At 51.6% G+C, this 15,734-nt stretch overlaps 6 protein-coding genes across 6 annotated transcripts; 2 read left to right on the forward strand and 4 right to left on the reverse strand.

Moving 5' to 3' along the window:
• Positions 1–2,064: 2,064 nt before the first annotated feature.
• W97_02053 (uncharacterized protein) lies at positions 2,065–3,437 on the forward strand (the record flags this gene model as incomplete). Its single annotated transcript, XM_007779955.1, has 2 exons — positions 2,065–3,338; positions 3,377–3,437. The coding sequence occupies 2 exons, from the start codon at positions 2,065–2,067 to the stop codon at positions 3,435–3,437; spliced, it is 1,335 nt and encodes a 444-aa protein (XP_007778145.1).
• Positions 3,438–4,261: 824 nt separating this feature from the next.
• Positions 4,262–5,620, reverse strand: W97_02054 (uncharacterized protein; the record flags this gene model as incomplete). The annotated part of the gene is made up of 4 exons (XM_007779956.1): positions 4,262–4,347; positions 4,430–5,007; positions 5,067–5,126; positions 5,178–5,620. The coding sequence occupies 4 exons, from the start codon at positions 5,618–5,620 to the stop codon at positions 4,262–4,264; spliced, it is 1,167 nt and encodes a 388-aa protein (XP_007778146.1).
• A 1,036-nt stretch (positions 5,621–6,656) lies between these two features.
• W97_02055 (uncharacterized protein) lies at positions 6,657–7,324 on the reverse strand (the record flags this gene model as incomplete). The annotated part of the gene is made up of 2 exons (XM_007779957.1): positions 6,657–7,090; positions 7,156–7,324. The coding sequence occupies 2 exons, from the start codon at positions 7,322–7,324 to the stop codon at positions 6,657–6,659; spliced, it is 603 nt and encodes a 200-aa protein (XP_007778147.1).
• Positions 7,325–8,852: 1,528 nt separating this feature from the next.
• Positions 8,853–9,808, reverse strand: W97_02056 (uncharacterized protein; the record flags this gene model as incomplete). The annotated part of the gene is made up of 2 exons (XM_007779958.1): positions 8,853–9,271; positions 9,325–9,808. The coding sequence occupies 2 exons, from the start codon at positions 9,806–9,808 to the stop codon at positions 8,853–8,855; spliced, it is 903 nt and encodes a 300-aa protein (XP_007778148.1).
• An 860-nt stretch (positions 9,809–10,668) lies between these two features.
• Positions 10,669–12,110, forward strand: W97_02057 (uncharacterized protein; the record flags this gene model as incomplete). The annotated part of the gene is made up of 3 exons (XM_007779959.1): positions 10,669–11,179; positions 11,235–11,837; positions 11,905–12,110. The coding sequence occupies 3 exons, from the start codon at positions 10,669–10,671 to the stop codon at positions 12,108–12,110; spliced, it is 1,320 nt and encodes a 439-aa protein (XP_007778149.1).
• An 882-nt stretch (positions 12,111–12,992) lies between these two features.
• W97_02058 (acyl-CoA oxidase) lies at positions 12,993–15,166 on the reverse strand (the record flags this gene model as incomplete). The annotated part of the gene is made up of 2 exons (XM_007779960.1): positions 12,993–14,729; positions 14,804–15,166. 2 exons carry the CDS (start codon positions 15,164–15,166, stop codon positions 12,993–12,995), a joined length of 2,100 nt encoding a protein of 699 aa, XP_007778150.1.
• Between the last annotated feature and the right edge of the window lie 568 nt (positions 15,167–15,734).

Consider the following 15,734-nt stretch of genomic DNA (forward strand, 5'->3'; position numbering starts at 1 on the left):
CATAACTATAGTTTACTAAGTCTATAGAGATTATAGAATATCTCTACGAGTCTATATCTACCTTGGAGCAAAAAAAAAAAGTATAGTTCTACTAGAAATTAAACTAGTATCTAAAATACATGTATAGTTAATATAGTTAGTATAGTTAGCGCGGTTAGTATAATTAGTAGTTAATATTTTTATAGCTAAGCTATAGTACTAGCTATAGCTATAGTATACTAGCTATAACTACTAGATTCTATATTTCTATAGTTATAATTATTGAGCTTTAGCTAAAATTTTAAATTCCTAAAGCTTTTATACTAGTAGTTATATTGTACTATAAGCTGAATATATTAATAGTATAAAAATAAATTTAAGAAGTTAGAAAGTAGATTTTATAATTTTAATTTATAGTATTTACTATAGTGCTATAAGTATCTTTACTATAGAAATTTTAGAGGGAGTTATAGATTTTACTAAAACTATATATAGTAGAAAAGTATATCTTATTAAGTATATTAATACTTAACTTAGGTAAGAATATTTTAGTTTTATAATTTAATTTAATTTAATTATTACTATAAAGTATTAGTCTATATCTTATTAGCTAAATTCTAGTATTATATAGTTATCTCTTAATTAAGACTCTAATCCTTATAGTGGATTCTACTAGTATAATAATAAGATAATACTTAGAGTTATAAGAAGTTATAGAAGATTTAAGAATTTATATAAGCTTTTCTTAGCTTTTTATGTAATTCTTACTTTAATTTATAGTATAAACTTACTTTCTAATCTTAAATAAAAGATAATTAATTATTATATTATAGCTAAAAAGTATATAGAAATACTTCTTTCTATAAGATAGATAATTAAGTAACTTTATACTTTTCTAATATAAGAAAACTAAGGATAAAGAATAGTAGCTATAGAAATATTAGGAAAAAAATTTCGGTACTTAGAGTCTTTAAGTAACTCTATCTACTTGTAAGCTACCTGCAAGCAGCTTAGAGTATACTAAAATACTTAGAGTACTTAGAATAGATTTTAGTACTAAGTCTACTTAGTTATTACTAAAAAAAGTTTAGAAAAAGCTTTAAGTCTAATTTAACTAGTAGTATAGGAAAGGGTATAATAAGACTAGCTTAGAGAGTAAACTCTTAATAAAAACAATTATTATCTACTTAACTTTTAAAAACGTAGATATATTATCTATTTTTATAGAAAGGTAGGGGTTAAGCGAGAAAGGGAACTCTAAGATTTTTTATATAATTTATATTTTTTGCTTACTAAGTAACACCACGGCGAGATTAACTCTACCTTAAATGACGTTATCCCCACCGCGTCGAGAGAAAGCAGCGTCGCGCTCGCCTAATCCCGCTACTAACTGTACCGCGCCGGCATCGTACATATGTCTCGGGGAGACGCGGGCGATGACGTGAGACGTCAGCATGGCCAGGAGAGGCAGGAGATTACAATCTCTTATAGGGTGAGAGCTGCGCGGCTCCGTTGAGGCTGCTATGTCACGTGATCATGTTCTCCTACAACCTCAAATCTCTCTCGTTAAGTTCAACTAGGTTTTCACGAAGAACCTTCACATTTTTACCACGAATCTTAACCACACCAGATTTCACTTGTGCGTTCAGGCCCGAGCGGTAGCCTTTTAACCCAAGCGAAGGACAAGCTCTACCTGAACTGCTCGTTCTTTAAGCAACCTCGTATCACGGGCGGGTGCACCCTCAATATCAGGTAGGTACAAACCGATGGTTCAGTGAGCTTTTAACCACGGTAGGCAGCTTCTAGTAAGTTAGTGAACCGTTACCGGCGTCCCGCTACCAACTTCGGCGATAGTTTCCAATGACTCCGCGATGACTGTTACCCGATTGTAGGGCTATACAATCTTTCACTCTCACCTTCCTTTCTGTCTTTCTTCGGCTCCTTCTCAGATAGTCAGCACGCCACAGCTATCGTCTCTCTGCTGTCACCTTCGACTAAGCCAAAGCCCTTTCCTCTATTTCTGCATCCTCACATACGGCGACTCTTCGGAAAGACCGCAAACACGAGAGGGAAGACGAGAACATGATGGACGTACACATACACACCCTGCGCCAGATCGTTGTCTATGAAGATCATTCGGACGAGGCAGCCATTCTCGCCCTACCCAGCCGAAGTTCAAGAAGCCAACGACCCTTAGCGCAAGAACTCGCTTCAGCGGTGTTTGTGGACGCCTCTCCTATCAAGGCCGTCATCGACTATGAGCGCTACGTCCGCCAGGCCAAACGGATAGTGCGGTCTCTTCAGGCCGACAGGCTCCACGCTCAACAACTCAAACTCGACAGGGGAGGCAAATTGAAGCTTCTGCAAGGGCCTTGGGCGGGGCAAGAGCTCGATCCCGTGTCGTTGGAGGGCCCGCTTGCCTTCCCCATGCCCGTCACGATTCCGCCGAGGAAAGAGTTTGAGCCCATCTTCGACTTCTTGACCGATGACAAGAATGTCAAGGCCTACCTTGATGGAACATTGCAAGATCCCAGCGTGCACGTGGGTAAGGAGCTGCTATGGCATACTCCGCTCGTACAGTTCGATCGAGGTATCATCTACGAAGATGGACGCCTCGACTTGTGCAAGATGGTCTTGGGTCCGACGCACATTTCGGCCCTAATGGATGCGCTGCACACGAACTCGCATATCACCCAGTTCTTGCTAGGCAATAATATCATTTCTCGTACCGGTGCAGAACGCATCGCCGCCTTCATAGAGCGGTTTCCCAACCGCGTGGAGACCTGGTATTTGGCAGGATGTCACATCACGAAGCAGCCTTTGGAAAAGCTGGTGGCGGCCATGACAACCTCGACGCGGATCACGAATGTTTGGCTCAAGCGCAATCCGTTAGGCCCCGATGCGGGCAGTCTGCTGGCTCATCTGATAATCCATACACAGCATCTCCGTACGTTGGATGTGGAGAATACCTCATTGGGCGATGACGGCGTAGCGCAATTCTTCAACGCGCTGCGAGGCCAACCTTCATCGTTGCGCACGTTGTACTTGAATGCGAACGGGATGGGTGAAAAGGCGTCCAAAGCCTTGGCAGCGTACTTGGACGACCCGCAGACGCACCTGGAGAACTTGTTTCTGGCATCCAATCCGATCGGCGATGCGGGAATAGTGCACCTCGCGCCTGCACTGGGCCACCACGCCACCTTACAGCGTCTTTCACTCGCCTCCACCGGCCTGGCCTCGAAAGGCATAGCTTTGCTTTGTCAAGCACTGGCGGGCCACCCTAAGTTCATGACGTTGGATCTGCAGGCGGCACTGACAACCGGGGCACACGGACAACGTTACAATTACATCGACGGCATGTGTGTCCCCGCTCTATGCGCTTTGGTTCGCTCTCCAGCCATGCGTTGGCTCGCCATCGGCCGTACTGCCTTGACTACGGAGGAAATGGCTACAATTAAAGAAGCGGTCATTCAGTCCAATCTAGTGCATTGGAACGGGTTCACAACGTCACTGGAGAAGTCTTGTCCTCGCGCCGTCCGTGCCGCTCTCAATCAAAACGTCTTACGTTTTCATCCCGATCTGGCAAGCTACGATGAGTTTTCCAACAGTCTAGGCTTCCGCTTTCTACGGAATTCGCCGGACATCCGCCTCATTGATTCCTGCTACCGAACCACTGATAAGCGACTCAAGACGCCCTCTGAACAACAATGGCAACCGGGCGACGCAACATGGCAGTTAATTCTGGACGATGCTAAACAAGTTGAATGGAAGGCGTAGGAAGGGCAATGTCAAAGTAACCCAGCGTCTACAAAAAGATCCACCTCAATTATTAGTGTTCTGTATGTGAGCCTATGAATTTCCGATACAAAAAAGCACATCTAGAGGGATCGCATTACTGAGACGTAAGTCTATTGGTGTACCCTCATTATATTCAAACAAGCATGAAAGTAGTCCTAGTTCGCCTACACATATGAGATGGAGCAAGCTCCAGTAACCCGGGATAGGATGAACGGTTCAAAGAAAGAAGCAATGGAATTAGCTCTGAGAGCTACTGGGTATCTCATAATATTTTGAAAGAAAGCAAACCAGCCGGAGCAATAAAGCCTTGCCAAAGGAACAAAAGCGCTAGAAAGGTCGCCGCCTACGTCGTCGCAGCCCCTGCCACTTCTGAAGATGCCACAAACTCCACCCCTAGGATAAAAGGAGAAAGCCGAGAACAACAACCGAGCTGTGAAGCCCTCGCTGACGGCAATGCATCGTGTACGTCATGGGGACACGCCTACTAGTAACGGTCGTAACCCTCGTAGCGTGGCAACCTACCAGTACGGCCCTCACGGCGGACCCAGAATGGATGATAGGTTGAGTGATCTGTAGACCGTCAGTATGTCAAAAGATGCCATCAAGCCACAGCAAGCACAGTGGTAGAATAAGCTTGCGGTCAAATACATACCTCGAACACCTGAGAGCCCTAACTGCTCCGCAACATTAGCATAACCCTCATAATTGACCTCTCCCTTCTCGGCGACAGACTGGACCGATACGTCCTCACCCTGCCATGGCATCCGACAGAACGGACAGGTGACCGTACCGCCGTTCTTTGAAGCCTCCCACTGGCTAAAGCAGACCTCGTGGATATTGTTGCCACAAGCAGCCTTGCAGTAGACGATCTTCTCTTCTTCGGGCCTGAACTCCATGCAGCAGATCGGACAGTCGTCTTCCAGGGGCTTGCGGTTGCTTGATTCGGTTGCGGCGTCGGCGGAGGGGATTGGTGGCGCCTTGGCGAAGATCTCGCGGAGCTCAGATCGAAGTAGGGCGAGCTGATATTCGAGGTTAGGGGGCGCGTGGAGGACGCGGCTCATGATGTAAATAAGGTGCTTGCACTGATTCCCCTTCTTCGCGTGAGGGCAGTTGCAGCTTGGCGTTTTGTTGACTTTGACGGTGTAGACATTGCCTGTGGAGCCGACCATCTTGACGGTCTCAGTAGGACACTCGTCGGTGCCGCCCCTTCTGCGATCAATAACGAACATGCTTGCGAGCCGGGCATATCAGTAAACGATGTTTCCGTGGAGGAGCACACTGTTCCATACCGTTGTGTCAGCGCTCGTTGCTTGATAGCTTCATAGGACTGCGGGGGCTTCGCCCGAAAACTGGTGTTGGTCAGCCGATGTACTTCTTGAAGACGTATTGGACGTACATACCGGCGCAAGCGCTTCTCCTCGTCCTTGTCGGCCGGTTCGACCTCCTTCTCGGGCGGTGCGGAATGATCTGTAACGTCACTCCCCGCAGAGGTTAATCCGCCGTCAGCCGTCTTGCCATCACCCTCTGACATCGACCTAACCTCCGGAGCTTCATTGAGCTCGTCGTCAACTTTAGCCTTGCTCATCCTCGCCTTCGGCTTCTTCTTCTTCTTCCTCTGCGGAAGTGGCACATTGTGGATTTCATCTTGCATGTCATCTGTCAGGTCAATTGCAGCATTCTTAGCCTTCTTCCTAGGCTTCACGTCGACTATCTGGACTTCATCTTCAGCTGCCTCATCCTTGATATTGGCCTTGCGCTTGCGATTTGACGTTTTGTGTGGTTTCTTCCCTTCGTGTTGCTGCGCTGGCTGGTCCGGCGCGGTAGCGGCGTCCGCAACGGCCATAACGAACAACGGACTTGAGTTGGGTTTGGTGAACTGGGTGACTCTCGATGTAGGAAGGAAGCGAATGTGGGATGCCTGGTCAGTGGAGCCCGCTAGTGCTTAATGTGGCGATTGTCACGATGCGCAGGACTCTCCTGGCGACAACCGGTGTCGCTCTGTGAAGCACGCTCAAACACGACAGCACGAGATGCAGGGAACGACCAAACGTCAAGTGGTGTCTGTGGTTGTTCTGTTGTTCTGGCAGTGCGTCAGAGTCTGCAGTGGTGGATTTCTCCCCAAGGGTTGCGACGAGCGGAAATACACGCGCGCACGTGACCATGTGGAACGTCCACGGTCCAATCCGTTCGAGGAATCGTGTATAACGGATTTCAGGTAGAGTTGACCTCGCGGTAGTGTTGTCCTCGCTTAATCATCAGAATATCACGCACTCCGCTCTCCACCCAATGGTATGAGCGCTCCATAGTAAAAGATGGCGAACGTAGTGCGCTGAAATCCCCGGTTTAAGCCGATATAGATGAATAAGCAAGTGAAGCTGCTTTAAGCAATGATTCATAGAGATTTCTGGAAATCCGGGCTTCTCCGGCGGACAAAACTGTTTTTTATCTAATAGGAGCTTGGTTCGGGACAACACTACCGCGAGGTCAACTCTACCTGAAATTCGTTATCGAGCGCTGTCTAGGAAGACTCTTGAATGTATCAGTAACAAAGCTGTTTCCGGGCGGGGTATTGCGCTTTTCTTCGTCCGAGCTGCCTTCTGACGCCCACCATTCACCCAAGCAAGCTTTTCGATTGCCTTTGGATCGCCACCCTTAGCAGCAGCCTTAAGCGCGAGATGCTTATCCCTTAAACCCTGCAATTTCGCAGCGTACTTTGCTACCTAGGTACGAAGGAGGGGGTATTAACTGAGGAAGCGACAGCCGCTTGGCCACCCTCCAATGCTATCAAGAAACATCAACAACCAGTTTGTGTAATTCAAATCTGCACCTTCTATTCACTGAAGATATATCTAATGTGCCAGCCCGCCTCTGCAAACGCCTCAATACTGTGTTAAGAAGCCTTGTGGTCGCGCGCCATCAAGCGACCGCTTCCTCGGCAAATACCCCGTCCTTCGTATAGCCACTTGATCACCCGCTCGTCGTTTCTCCGCCTGCTCATGCTGCCATCCGTGGTTGACCTGCGCAAGCTGTTTTGCTGCGGTGGCATCACCAGCTTGCGCAGCTGCCTTAAGCTCCGCATGGCTCTCCCTATTCTTCTGCAACACGCGCTGATGCTTTCCCAGCGCCCCAACGTCGCCCGCTGCCCGAGCCGCTTTCTCTTTCTCCTGCTGATCTTTGCCATGCTGGCGGTCCTTTTCGAGCCTCTGGATTGCAGCGGGATCCCCTTGCTCCACCCCTTCGAACATCTCCTTCCTCCTTCGCTTGTTCCCAGCACTCTGTTGCGCGAGGAGCCTCTCATGCTGTTCCAAAGCATCTTTATCCCCAGCGTCCCTCTTCGTCTTAGCCTCCTTCTTCTCTCCGTGCGGTACTCTCTCTCACGCTCTCTAGCCGCCGTGCGCCGGAGTTCGATCTCCTCGGCGGTGAGAACGTAGTCTGGGCCGGTCTCTTTGATCGGGTTGGATCTGTTCGAGGGAAGGAACGCTGGCATGGGCACACTCCCAATGCTTTTGAAGTCAACCATGTACCTGCTCAGGCATTGCGGGTCCATTGTCCCGAGGAGGTTTGCCATCGGCTGCTCCATTAGTAGCGTCCGAGGCACGCCGTACTTTAGAAAACCCTGATCGGTCCGGGAAATCGGTACCATGTCAGGCGGGAAAAATACCTCACCGCGACAGCGGCCCAGCGCTCGTTCGCCGTCAACTTCACAAGGGGATTCACGTTCAGCCGCCGAAGTAAGTTTTGAGAGTGAACGATAGGACGTCAAGCCTTGAGTTAGCTATCCAGACTGTGTTCTAGAGCGTCATAATGATCGTAAAGGGAGCTTTGTTATTGATGCAGCCCTGAGTTTCTCGTTTCGCGGTGAGGCTTTTTTCCAGCCCGGTGGGTACTTGCCTCCCATAAGAGATTTTCCGTAGCATCAGCACACCATCACCGTGACTTGGGTTTAAAATCGGCAAAACCGCATCTGGGGCTCCGGTCTCCACTGGTTGCACATTGCTAATAGACCACAGGTCCAGGCGAATGTCTCGGGACACGACAGAGCAAGACGGCCGGGAACGCCCACCTACAACGAGCTCCCGGGCCTTGTCAAGAGCCAGTTCTAGCAGCATGAGTCGCGCTGGACACTGGTCACATTCGCGGAGATCTACGGCATACTTGACCGTGGCGTAAACCTCCATGCAGTCTGGGAGAGCGAGGTGTGGCGGCAATATGCCACTGGAATCTACACTGTTGCATGCATCAGCACGTACAAGTATCCGCTGAAGCTCGATGACCAGGGCAAGCCGCTCAACGACCGCCTACGGGTCTATAAAAACATCCGAAGCGCTCCGGACCACTTCTACCCGAAGAGACCTGCTGTGTCAGAGGTGCCAACAGGCGCCAACCCATCAAGCAGGAACCCGCGAGAGCTGCGCGAGGCAGATCTCGACGATATCGAGTGCCGTAGATGGTAGCTAGTTGGCGTGGTGCGCCGGTGCATTTCGTTGCTGGAGAACGGCCCCCTCTTGCATATTGGTTCTGGGTTTCAATTTTTTGGGAGTTTTCTTTTGGGGTTGTTTCTGGGTTTCTTTTGTAATTTTGTTTAGGTGTTTTCAAATCAGGTTCACGCTTCACACAATGACTTCAGACAAAACGTTGAGTGATTGACAGGAATGCATGGCAATGCGCAAACACAAGCGACGGTAGTCGACATTCCAGTACTCTTCCAAGCCCTTCCCGAACGCTACGCCGAATGCAGATCCAACACTACAGAGGCAGTAACGATTCCACGCGCTGGCCAAACACGCTGAACGCATCGCGCGTTTGTAAATCATTAAGGTCACACATCAGAGACGGCGGTGATCTACGCTTACCCAGCAGCAGCTTCAATCTGGGCTCAGAGGCTTCATTCACTTTGAACACGACTTAGCGCTTACAGATTGGAGATGCCAAATGACTTTAAGATCTTTATTGTGAGGAACGCCCTCGCCACGAGTCCTCGAACATTTCCGAACGCCGACGCTAAACCCAGACCTCAGTCCTCTATCGTCAAATCCCACAAGCTCTGGCTCCAACCCTGCCAGCCAACTCTGTATCTATTTCTCTGTGTATGCCTTCTTCCTTCCTGTCTTGAGGTCTCGCCTGCTCGTGCAGCAACAACACTCTCCAAGCTGTATGATCATTGCAAGGAGGGCGAATGCGCTAGCAATCCACATAAATACAAACATTTCCGTTCCAAGGTACGCGGCTATCCTAAGTTCCTGCACGCCGCTGATGGTGTTGCGGAATATGACGAACATTGCGGTTGCCACTGCGGAACCGACCGTGATGCAGAGTGCGGCGAGCGTCGTCAAGATCGCGATAGGGATGGCAGCCAAGCGGGAGTAGACCGAACACGGCGCGAGGAAGAGCACCACGAAGGCTAGGCAGATGCCGGTCAGGAACAGACCAAACATGGTTTGTGAGACCATCTGGATGAGATCAAGGATGTCGTTGATATCCGCAGGTAGAGCGACTGCCGAGCATCAGCATAGGATCCCAGTACGCGAATCATTCGCCGTCACTTACTGGTTGCTCCCGCAAGCAACGAATTCACGATGATCTCTACAGGGTTAAACCAATAGAGCGTCTTCGGCTTCGAACAGCTCGTAATACCCTCGTTGTCGTATCCCTGACATACCCCCCATAGTCCTACAGAGTAATAATCATGCAGGCCCAGTGTCCGGGCGATAGTGTTGAGTAGGGGCGCATTTGGCACACTGGAGGGAACAACATGGCTTAGGTCTAGCTTGATGAAGTAGATGTCCCTGAGGACCGGCCGATTGTAGGTGTTGCCGATCTCGACAAGGACGAGGAAGATGACGGATATGAAGAGGAAGAAGGCGGATAACAGGGCGAAGGTTTTCCGGGTCTTTGTCGCTCTCTTGATCTGGGCTTTCGACAGTCCTCCGTCGTCTGGAGTCAGCATGTCGCCGGTGTTCTGTGATCGTGCGGGAGAGGCGCCATCAGCCGCTGCGGCGCCGTTGTTGTTGCGGGAGGTTCCAAACGCCATGTTGTCTACTCGGAGCTTTGTGTATTATGCTTTCTCAATCTAGCACAATGCTCTTGTAGGATGCCCAAACGATTGGCTACCCCGCTGCGGGATTAGAGATTGATGTGTTTGGTGAAGAGAGCTTGAAATGACGGACGAGATATCGACACGGAGCAACAGGCCCAAAGCTCGTTGCGTTTAGGCAGGAAGGCAGTTGCGACGCACTTGGGCACATCATGGTAAACCCATTCTGAGGAGAATCATCCGGCAGCGGTGTTGCGCGTCGGTGCTGGGCGCAGTCAGTCCAGCGCGGGACCGACGTCATAAATCCTTGTCTACAGAAGTTTGGAGTCGTCCGGAGTCGTCGAATTGGCTCAACCGCGTCAACGGCCCAGGTTGAGATGCGCGTCCCTGAGCCGAACGAACCGTTCCTCGCTCACCATCCCCACCATCCGCATCATCCCCACCATCCCATGCAGGTAGGTAAGTGCAAGGCGCTTTCGCAAGAGCAGCTCCTTCGTGTCAGGTCGCTGTGGTGCTGGCACATGAAGTCATGAAGTTCCTCCTGGTGTCCTGTGTCTACACATAAAAGAAGTCCACCAACAATTGCCCTCTCTTGCCGAGTCCTCCGCCGAGCTTATGAGTGTTGAGCTACTAGCTATTCCTCAGACGTCACTCGTCAGCTTGGCATCGTTGGCGGAAGATCCTCCGCTAGAGCTTCTTGATCGTGTCCACAACCCGCATTCTTCTCAGTTGGTCTCGTTGTTGCTTGGTAGAGCTCGTCTAATCGTTGCTCCTGCTGCTGCTGAAATCTTACATCCACCTTTGGCTTCTTTGTTCTTCAGATCCAGAGTTAAGCGAGCTCCTGGACGGGAAAGAACATGCTACCGCGTGCACTCTGGCTCAGCTGCCTGCTTGCAGTAGCTAGGGCACAGTCAGAAGAAACCACCGCTACACCAAGCGAAACCATCACAGCTCAAGACGGTGTGCCGACAAGCCTGGACGTGACCTATGCGAGCATATCCACAACCATTACTCTCCTACCGACTGCGGGATCATTATCACCAACCACAGCGAGCAATGGCAACGGTACAGCTCTGTCCACGGCGAGCGGCTCGCAGACAACCGAAGATGTAACCTTGATAGTGGGAGGCCAAACGACGCTATCAAGCAACGGAACCATGACCTCCAGCGGTGCGACGAGCAGGACATCAACTTCAGCTGCCCCGGTCAACACGCAGCCCTGCAACGGCCATGTCGAGTTCTGCGAGCGGAAGTACTCAAACATAACCTACGTCGCCGCGCACAACTCGCCATTTTCGCGGCCTGGCAACGCGGCGAGCAACCAGCTATTACCCGTCACTTCTCAGCTCAATGACGGCATACGGATGCGTGAGTTCCGGCCCCTCTCCACAGCCACAACAAAACTGACGCAGCATCCCACCAGTGCAGAGTCAATCCCACTTCGTAAACAACACGCTTTACCTCTGCCACACATCCTGCGATATTCTAAATGCTGGCACCCTCGAAGACTACCTCCGCACCGTAACCCTCTGGGTCGAGGACCACCCCTTCGACATCCTCACCATCCTCCTCGGCAACTCCGACCTCGTCAGCGTCGATAACTACATCGCGCCAATCCAGAACTCAGGCCTCTGGCCCTACCTCTACACACCTCCCACGATCCCCCTCAGCCTGCCAAACTGGCCGACGCTCTCGAGCATGATACTGCGCCAGAAGCGCGTCGTGCTGTTCATGGACTACATGGCGAACCAGACAGCTGTGCCGTACATCCTGGACGAGTTCCTGCATATCTGGGAGACGCCGTTCAGTCCGACGGACCCGACGTTTCCGTGCACGGTGGAAAGGCCGCCGGAATTGCCGGAGGAGCAGGCCAGGGAGTCGCTCATGTATATGGCAAACCACAACTTGAATACTGGTTTGACTTTCCTAGGCAACGAAATCCTTGTGCCGAATGTTGCGCGCATCAACCAGACTAATGCGGTGGAGGGGCCGGGTAGTCTCGGGGCCATGGCGGAAGATTGTACGGGTAGGCGTCTCCCTTCTCCATTGTCATCTTCTTGACACCCATAGCTGACTTCTTTACGCCGCAACAGACCTCTGGGGCCGTCCACCCAATTTCCTTCTTGTGGATTTCTACGATGCGGGCAGCGGCAGCGTGTTCGAGGTCGCAGCAGAACTCAACGGTGTTGCATATGACTTGGAGTGCTGTGGCCTCATCGAGCCGGCGGCGCAGGCGCCACGACGGCCTGGCGTGCTGCTTGCTGCTATGGTGGCGGGCGTCGCTGCACTACTTTGCTAAGTATTGACGGGTTTGGGCGGCGTGTATGATTGATAGCCTGGGAGGGCCCTTTTCCTGCATATGGGCACAAGAAGCATCGGAATGGTGTCTTGGATGATTAAGCGTCGAGCTCTTTGGATATGGGATTTCAGGAGAATTGAATTTGCGATGTGCTCGGCATATGGAGAGAACCTGCACCATGCTTACCGGATGGACAACTCGGACTAAGGGCAGAATGGAAAAGTCGCGTCTACGTAAAATCGAGCATGAATCGACTGGAAGGAAGGTAGCCACGAATTCTTGATTCTACCCTTAGTCCATGGTGTTAGTCGAACAAAAATACTAGAATATGCAGGTTGTACTTTCCCTTCTGGAAGGCCTCATGGAGAGTTTTCCCAAGCATCAGTGCATCATCATGTCATGGCTTAAGACAGATTGCTATGCTACGCCGGACAATAGCCTGATACCTAGGTTCAAAACTTATTGGACAACTTTCAGAATTCCTAAACCTTCCGTATTCCCGAAACTTTCGTAATTTCCATAACCCTTCTCTTCACTTCTTCACTTCCTATCTCTACGTTACTACTGAGAGAATAGAGTTGTCTAGAGGAGAATGGCGATCTGAAGGAGAAGCGGAGTGTGAGAGAGGAAATTCAGACCACAGGTGGAAGCGAAGGTCACAAAAGAACTTGTTACAAAACGAGCCGGTACACCGTCCTACGACGAGCTCCCGAACCTTACGAATAGCCGATTCCGGCAACACGAGTCGCACTGGTAGTTTTCAAGAATGCATCGCGCTTACTAAAATAATATCTTGGATCAGCCATACTTTCGTATCAGTAGCAAACGGTACATACAATTTTTCCTACTAAACACTATGTACAGCGCCCCCAGCAACCCATTTTACAATTTACTATTCAACCTTTCCCTCTCATCCCTCTTAAACAGCACCGGACTATCCGGATACGGGTCCACCGTAATCTTGTTCAGCGGATTCAGCTCACTCGCCCTATAAAACATGTCCTCGTACACTTTCCCGTCGAACCTGCCCAGACTGCTATCGAGCTGCCAATCCGGGAAGTCCCAGCTATCTACCAGCCTGACCGCGTGCGGCCTAATTTCTTCCAGGAGCTTCATGACGGCGTTGTTGCGCGCCAACGTGATCTGGCGCACCGTGCACGCAGAGCTCGAGAAGAACTCCGAGGCCTCTTGCTCGAGCGTGTGCAGCGCGTACAGGCGGAACAGCTTGTACAGGAGCCCGAGGGTCTCGGGGTCGAGCTCATTGTGCGTGGCGGGGGCCTCGAGGGCCTCGAAGAAGTTCTTGACGACGAGGTACTGCGAGTGCGCCTTTGAGAGGCGGTAGAAGTCGACGAGGAGGTCGTTCCAGGCCTTCTTCTGCTCGTCACGGTGTTTGAGCGCCTCGAAGGTTAGGAAGGCGGTGCGCCATGCGAAGGCGGAGACGAGGTCTTGGTCCCGGCCGAGCACGTCGAAGGCGGCGCCGATGTCGGATTTGCGCAGGAAATGGGCCAGGATGCGGGTCGTGTCGTTGGTGGGCTTGTTGCCTTTGAGGACGGAGCGGGCAGATTTGAGGAGGTAGCGGGCGACCTGCTGCGTCAGCATGTAGTTGTCGCCTTCCCATGTCGTCGTGGGGAGGTAGTCGGAGTACCACGGCCCGATGCCGCTGAAGTTGCTGTAGCCATGCCCGCCGCACGCTCGGCGGCAGACCTCGAGACCCTCGGCCGCGGTGGTGCTCGCTAGACTCTTCAGCCCGCACGACGTAGCGTGCAGATCGGCGAGGAGGTCGCTGCCCGAATGCGTCTCCTCAGGGCCCGCACCACGCTTCGTGTCCGCAGCCTGCCCGGCGTCCGCCGACATCTTCTTCTGGTTCTCCTCGTACAGCCCCATCATACCCTTGCCGGTGAAGTGCAGCGCGAAGGTCGCCGCCAGCAGCGTCAACAGCCGGATCTGCACCATGGTGTAGTTGAGCACTTGGGTCTCGCCCTTCTCCCCCTCTTTCGCGTCGCGATCCTGGAACTGGCGGCGGACGGCGCAGTAGCGGGTCGCGATCGTCACGCCTCGCGCGAGAACGCCGCCGGCTTGGAGCACAATCGTACTGCGCACCCAGGTTAGGGTGCCGTAGACGAGCGCAGGGTTGGCAGGCCGGACGTATTTGTTCGTCTTTGGATCGACGGCGGAGAACCGGGCGAGCATGTTGATGTGCGGGATTTTGACCTGGTTGAAGAGGAGGAATCCGTTGTCCATGGTGTTGTACCCGAACTTTGGGCCGATGTCGCCGACATGGATGTTCTCCAGCGGCTCGTGGGTTTTCAGGTCTCGAATCTGCACGACGAAGGGATGCGGTCCGTAGGGCTTTCCGTCGATGATGAGCTGGGCCATAACCACCGCGTGATTGGCTGTTCGACCAAGTGATCCGATCCACCACTTTGAAGCAGTCAGATGGGGCGAATGGATGGTAAAGGTCTTGTCGTCCGAGTTCCAGGTAGCGGTCGTCTCAAGACCACGCACGTTCGAACCGTGACCTAGCTCGGTCTGCGCATAACACCCGATGATTTCATAGTTGTCTGCCGGCTTCCAAAACCTTTCCCTCTGCTCCGGTGTACTCTGGTCCCGTGTGGTAATCTACAGAGCGAATCAGCATCTTCACCATGCAGAGAGCAGGATACTGGATGTAAGGTAGACGAGGTCCAACTTACCAGAAACATGCTCTCGTGGAGTCCATACGGACCAGGCTCACTGATGAGCTCAGTGGCCGCGCGGAAGTCTTCCTGAGACCATTTGTGCTTGACCGTCAGCTGGCGGAGCTTCTTTGCCCTAGCCAATGCAGTCTCGAATCGGTCCACACGCCCTGCAAAGTAGTTCTGGGACTTGTCGAAGACCTCCTCGGATTGCAGGACCTTCAGGACTCTGCGCTTCCGTTCGAGGACTTCCTTGGTAAACAGGAACGCGGATAGCTTGTCGACGGGAACATTCGACTTCTCACGCTCCTGTTTCAACAGCTCATGACCCTGAGGCCCGGACGGGGTCAATTGCTTCACCCAAGCTGGAGTGGGAGACATGGTATGCGGCCGGTTGTTTGGAGGGAATCTGGCGGTCGAGGAGGGAGAAGGCGTGTGGCTTTGAAGTACCCCATCTTTGCGCCCATGATGACAAGCTGACCTCCAACTCCCGTTCGTTGGAACCTCGGTCAAGCCGAGGTACGGAACTATGCTTTTCTCCGACGTTCAAAGCTGCCTGACGGTTCAGGCATACATAGATGTCACGTGCATGACAAGGAAGACCGACAGCGAGGATGCTGAGGTTCATTATGACCTAAACCCCATGGCTGTTAAACTCGGCTTCGGTGGAAGGAAGCCTCCCGCGTCCACATACACGGTTAGTACAGACAACCGCCTTCTATCGGATGTGACTTATGTCGCTAACGCATGATCACGTTTAGGGATCGTGGACGCATCCGCGCTGAAAGCATGGCTGAGCATCGATATATCATGTCGCCTTGTGGTTCGTTTGATTCTCGATTCATTCATGATACGCGGCTTTCCCGCCGTAAACGCAGCAAAATTAACTCAACAGTGCTTTAGCAGTAGTGAATTGAGTAGACCTGATAGAGCGAGTTTGAAACGCGAA

The sequence above is a fragment of the Coniosporium apollinis genome (assembly GCF_000281105.1).
Source record: "Coniosporium apollinis CBS 100218 chromosome Unknown supercont1.7, whole genome shotgun sequence".
Lineage (NCBI taxonomy): Eukaryota > Fungi > Ascomycota > Dothideomycetes > Coniosporium > Coniosporium apollinis.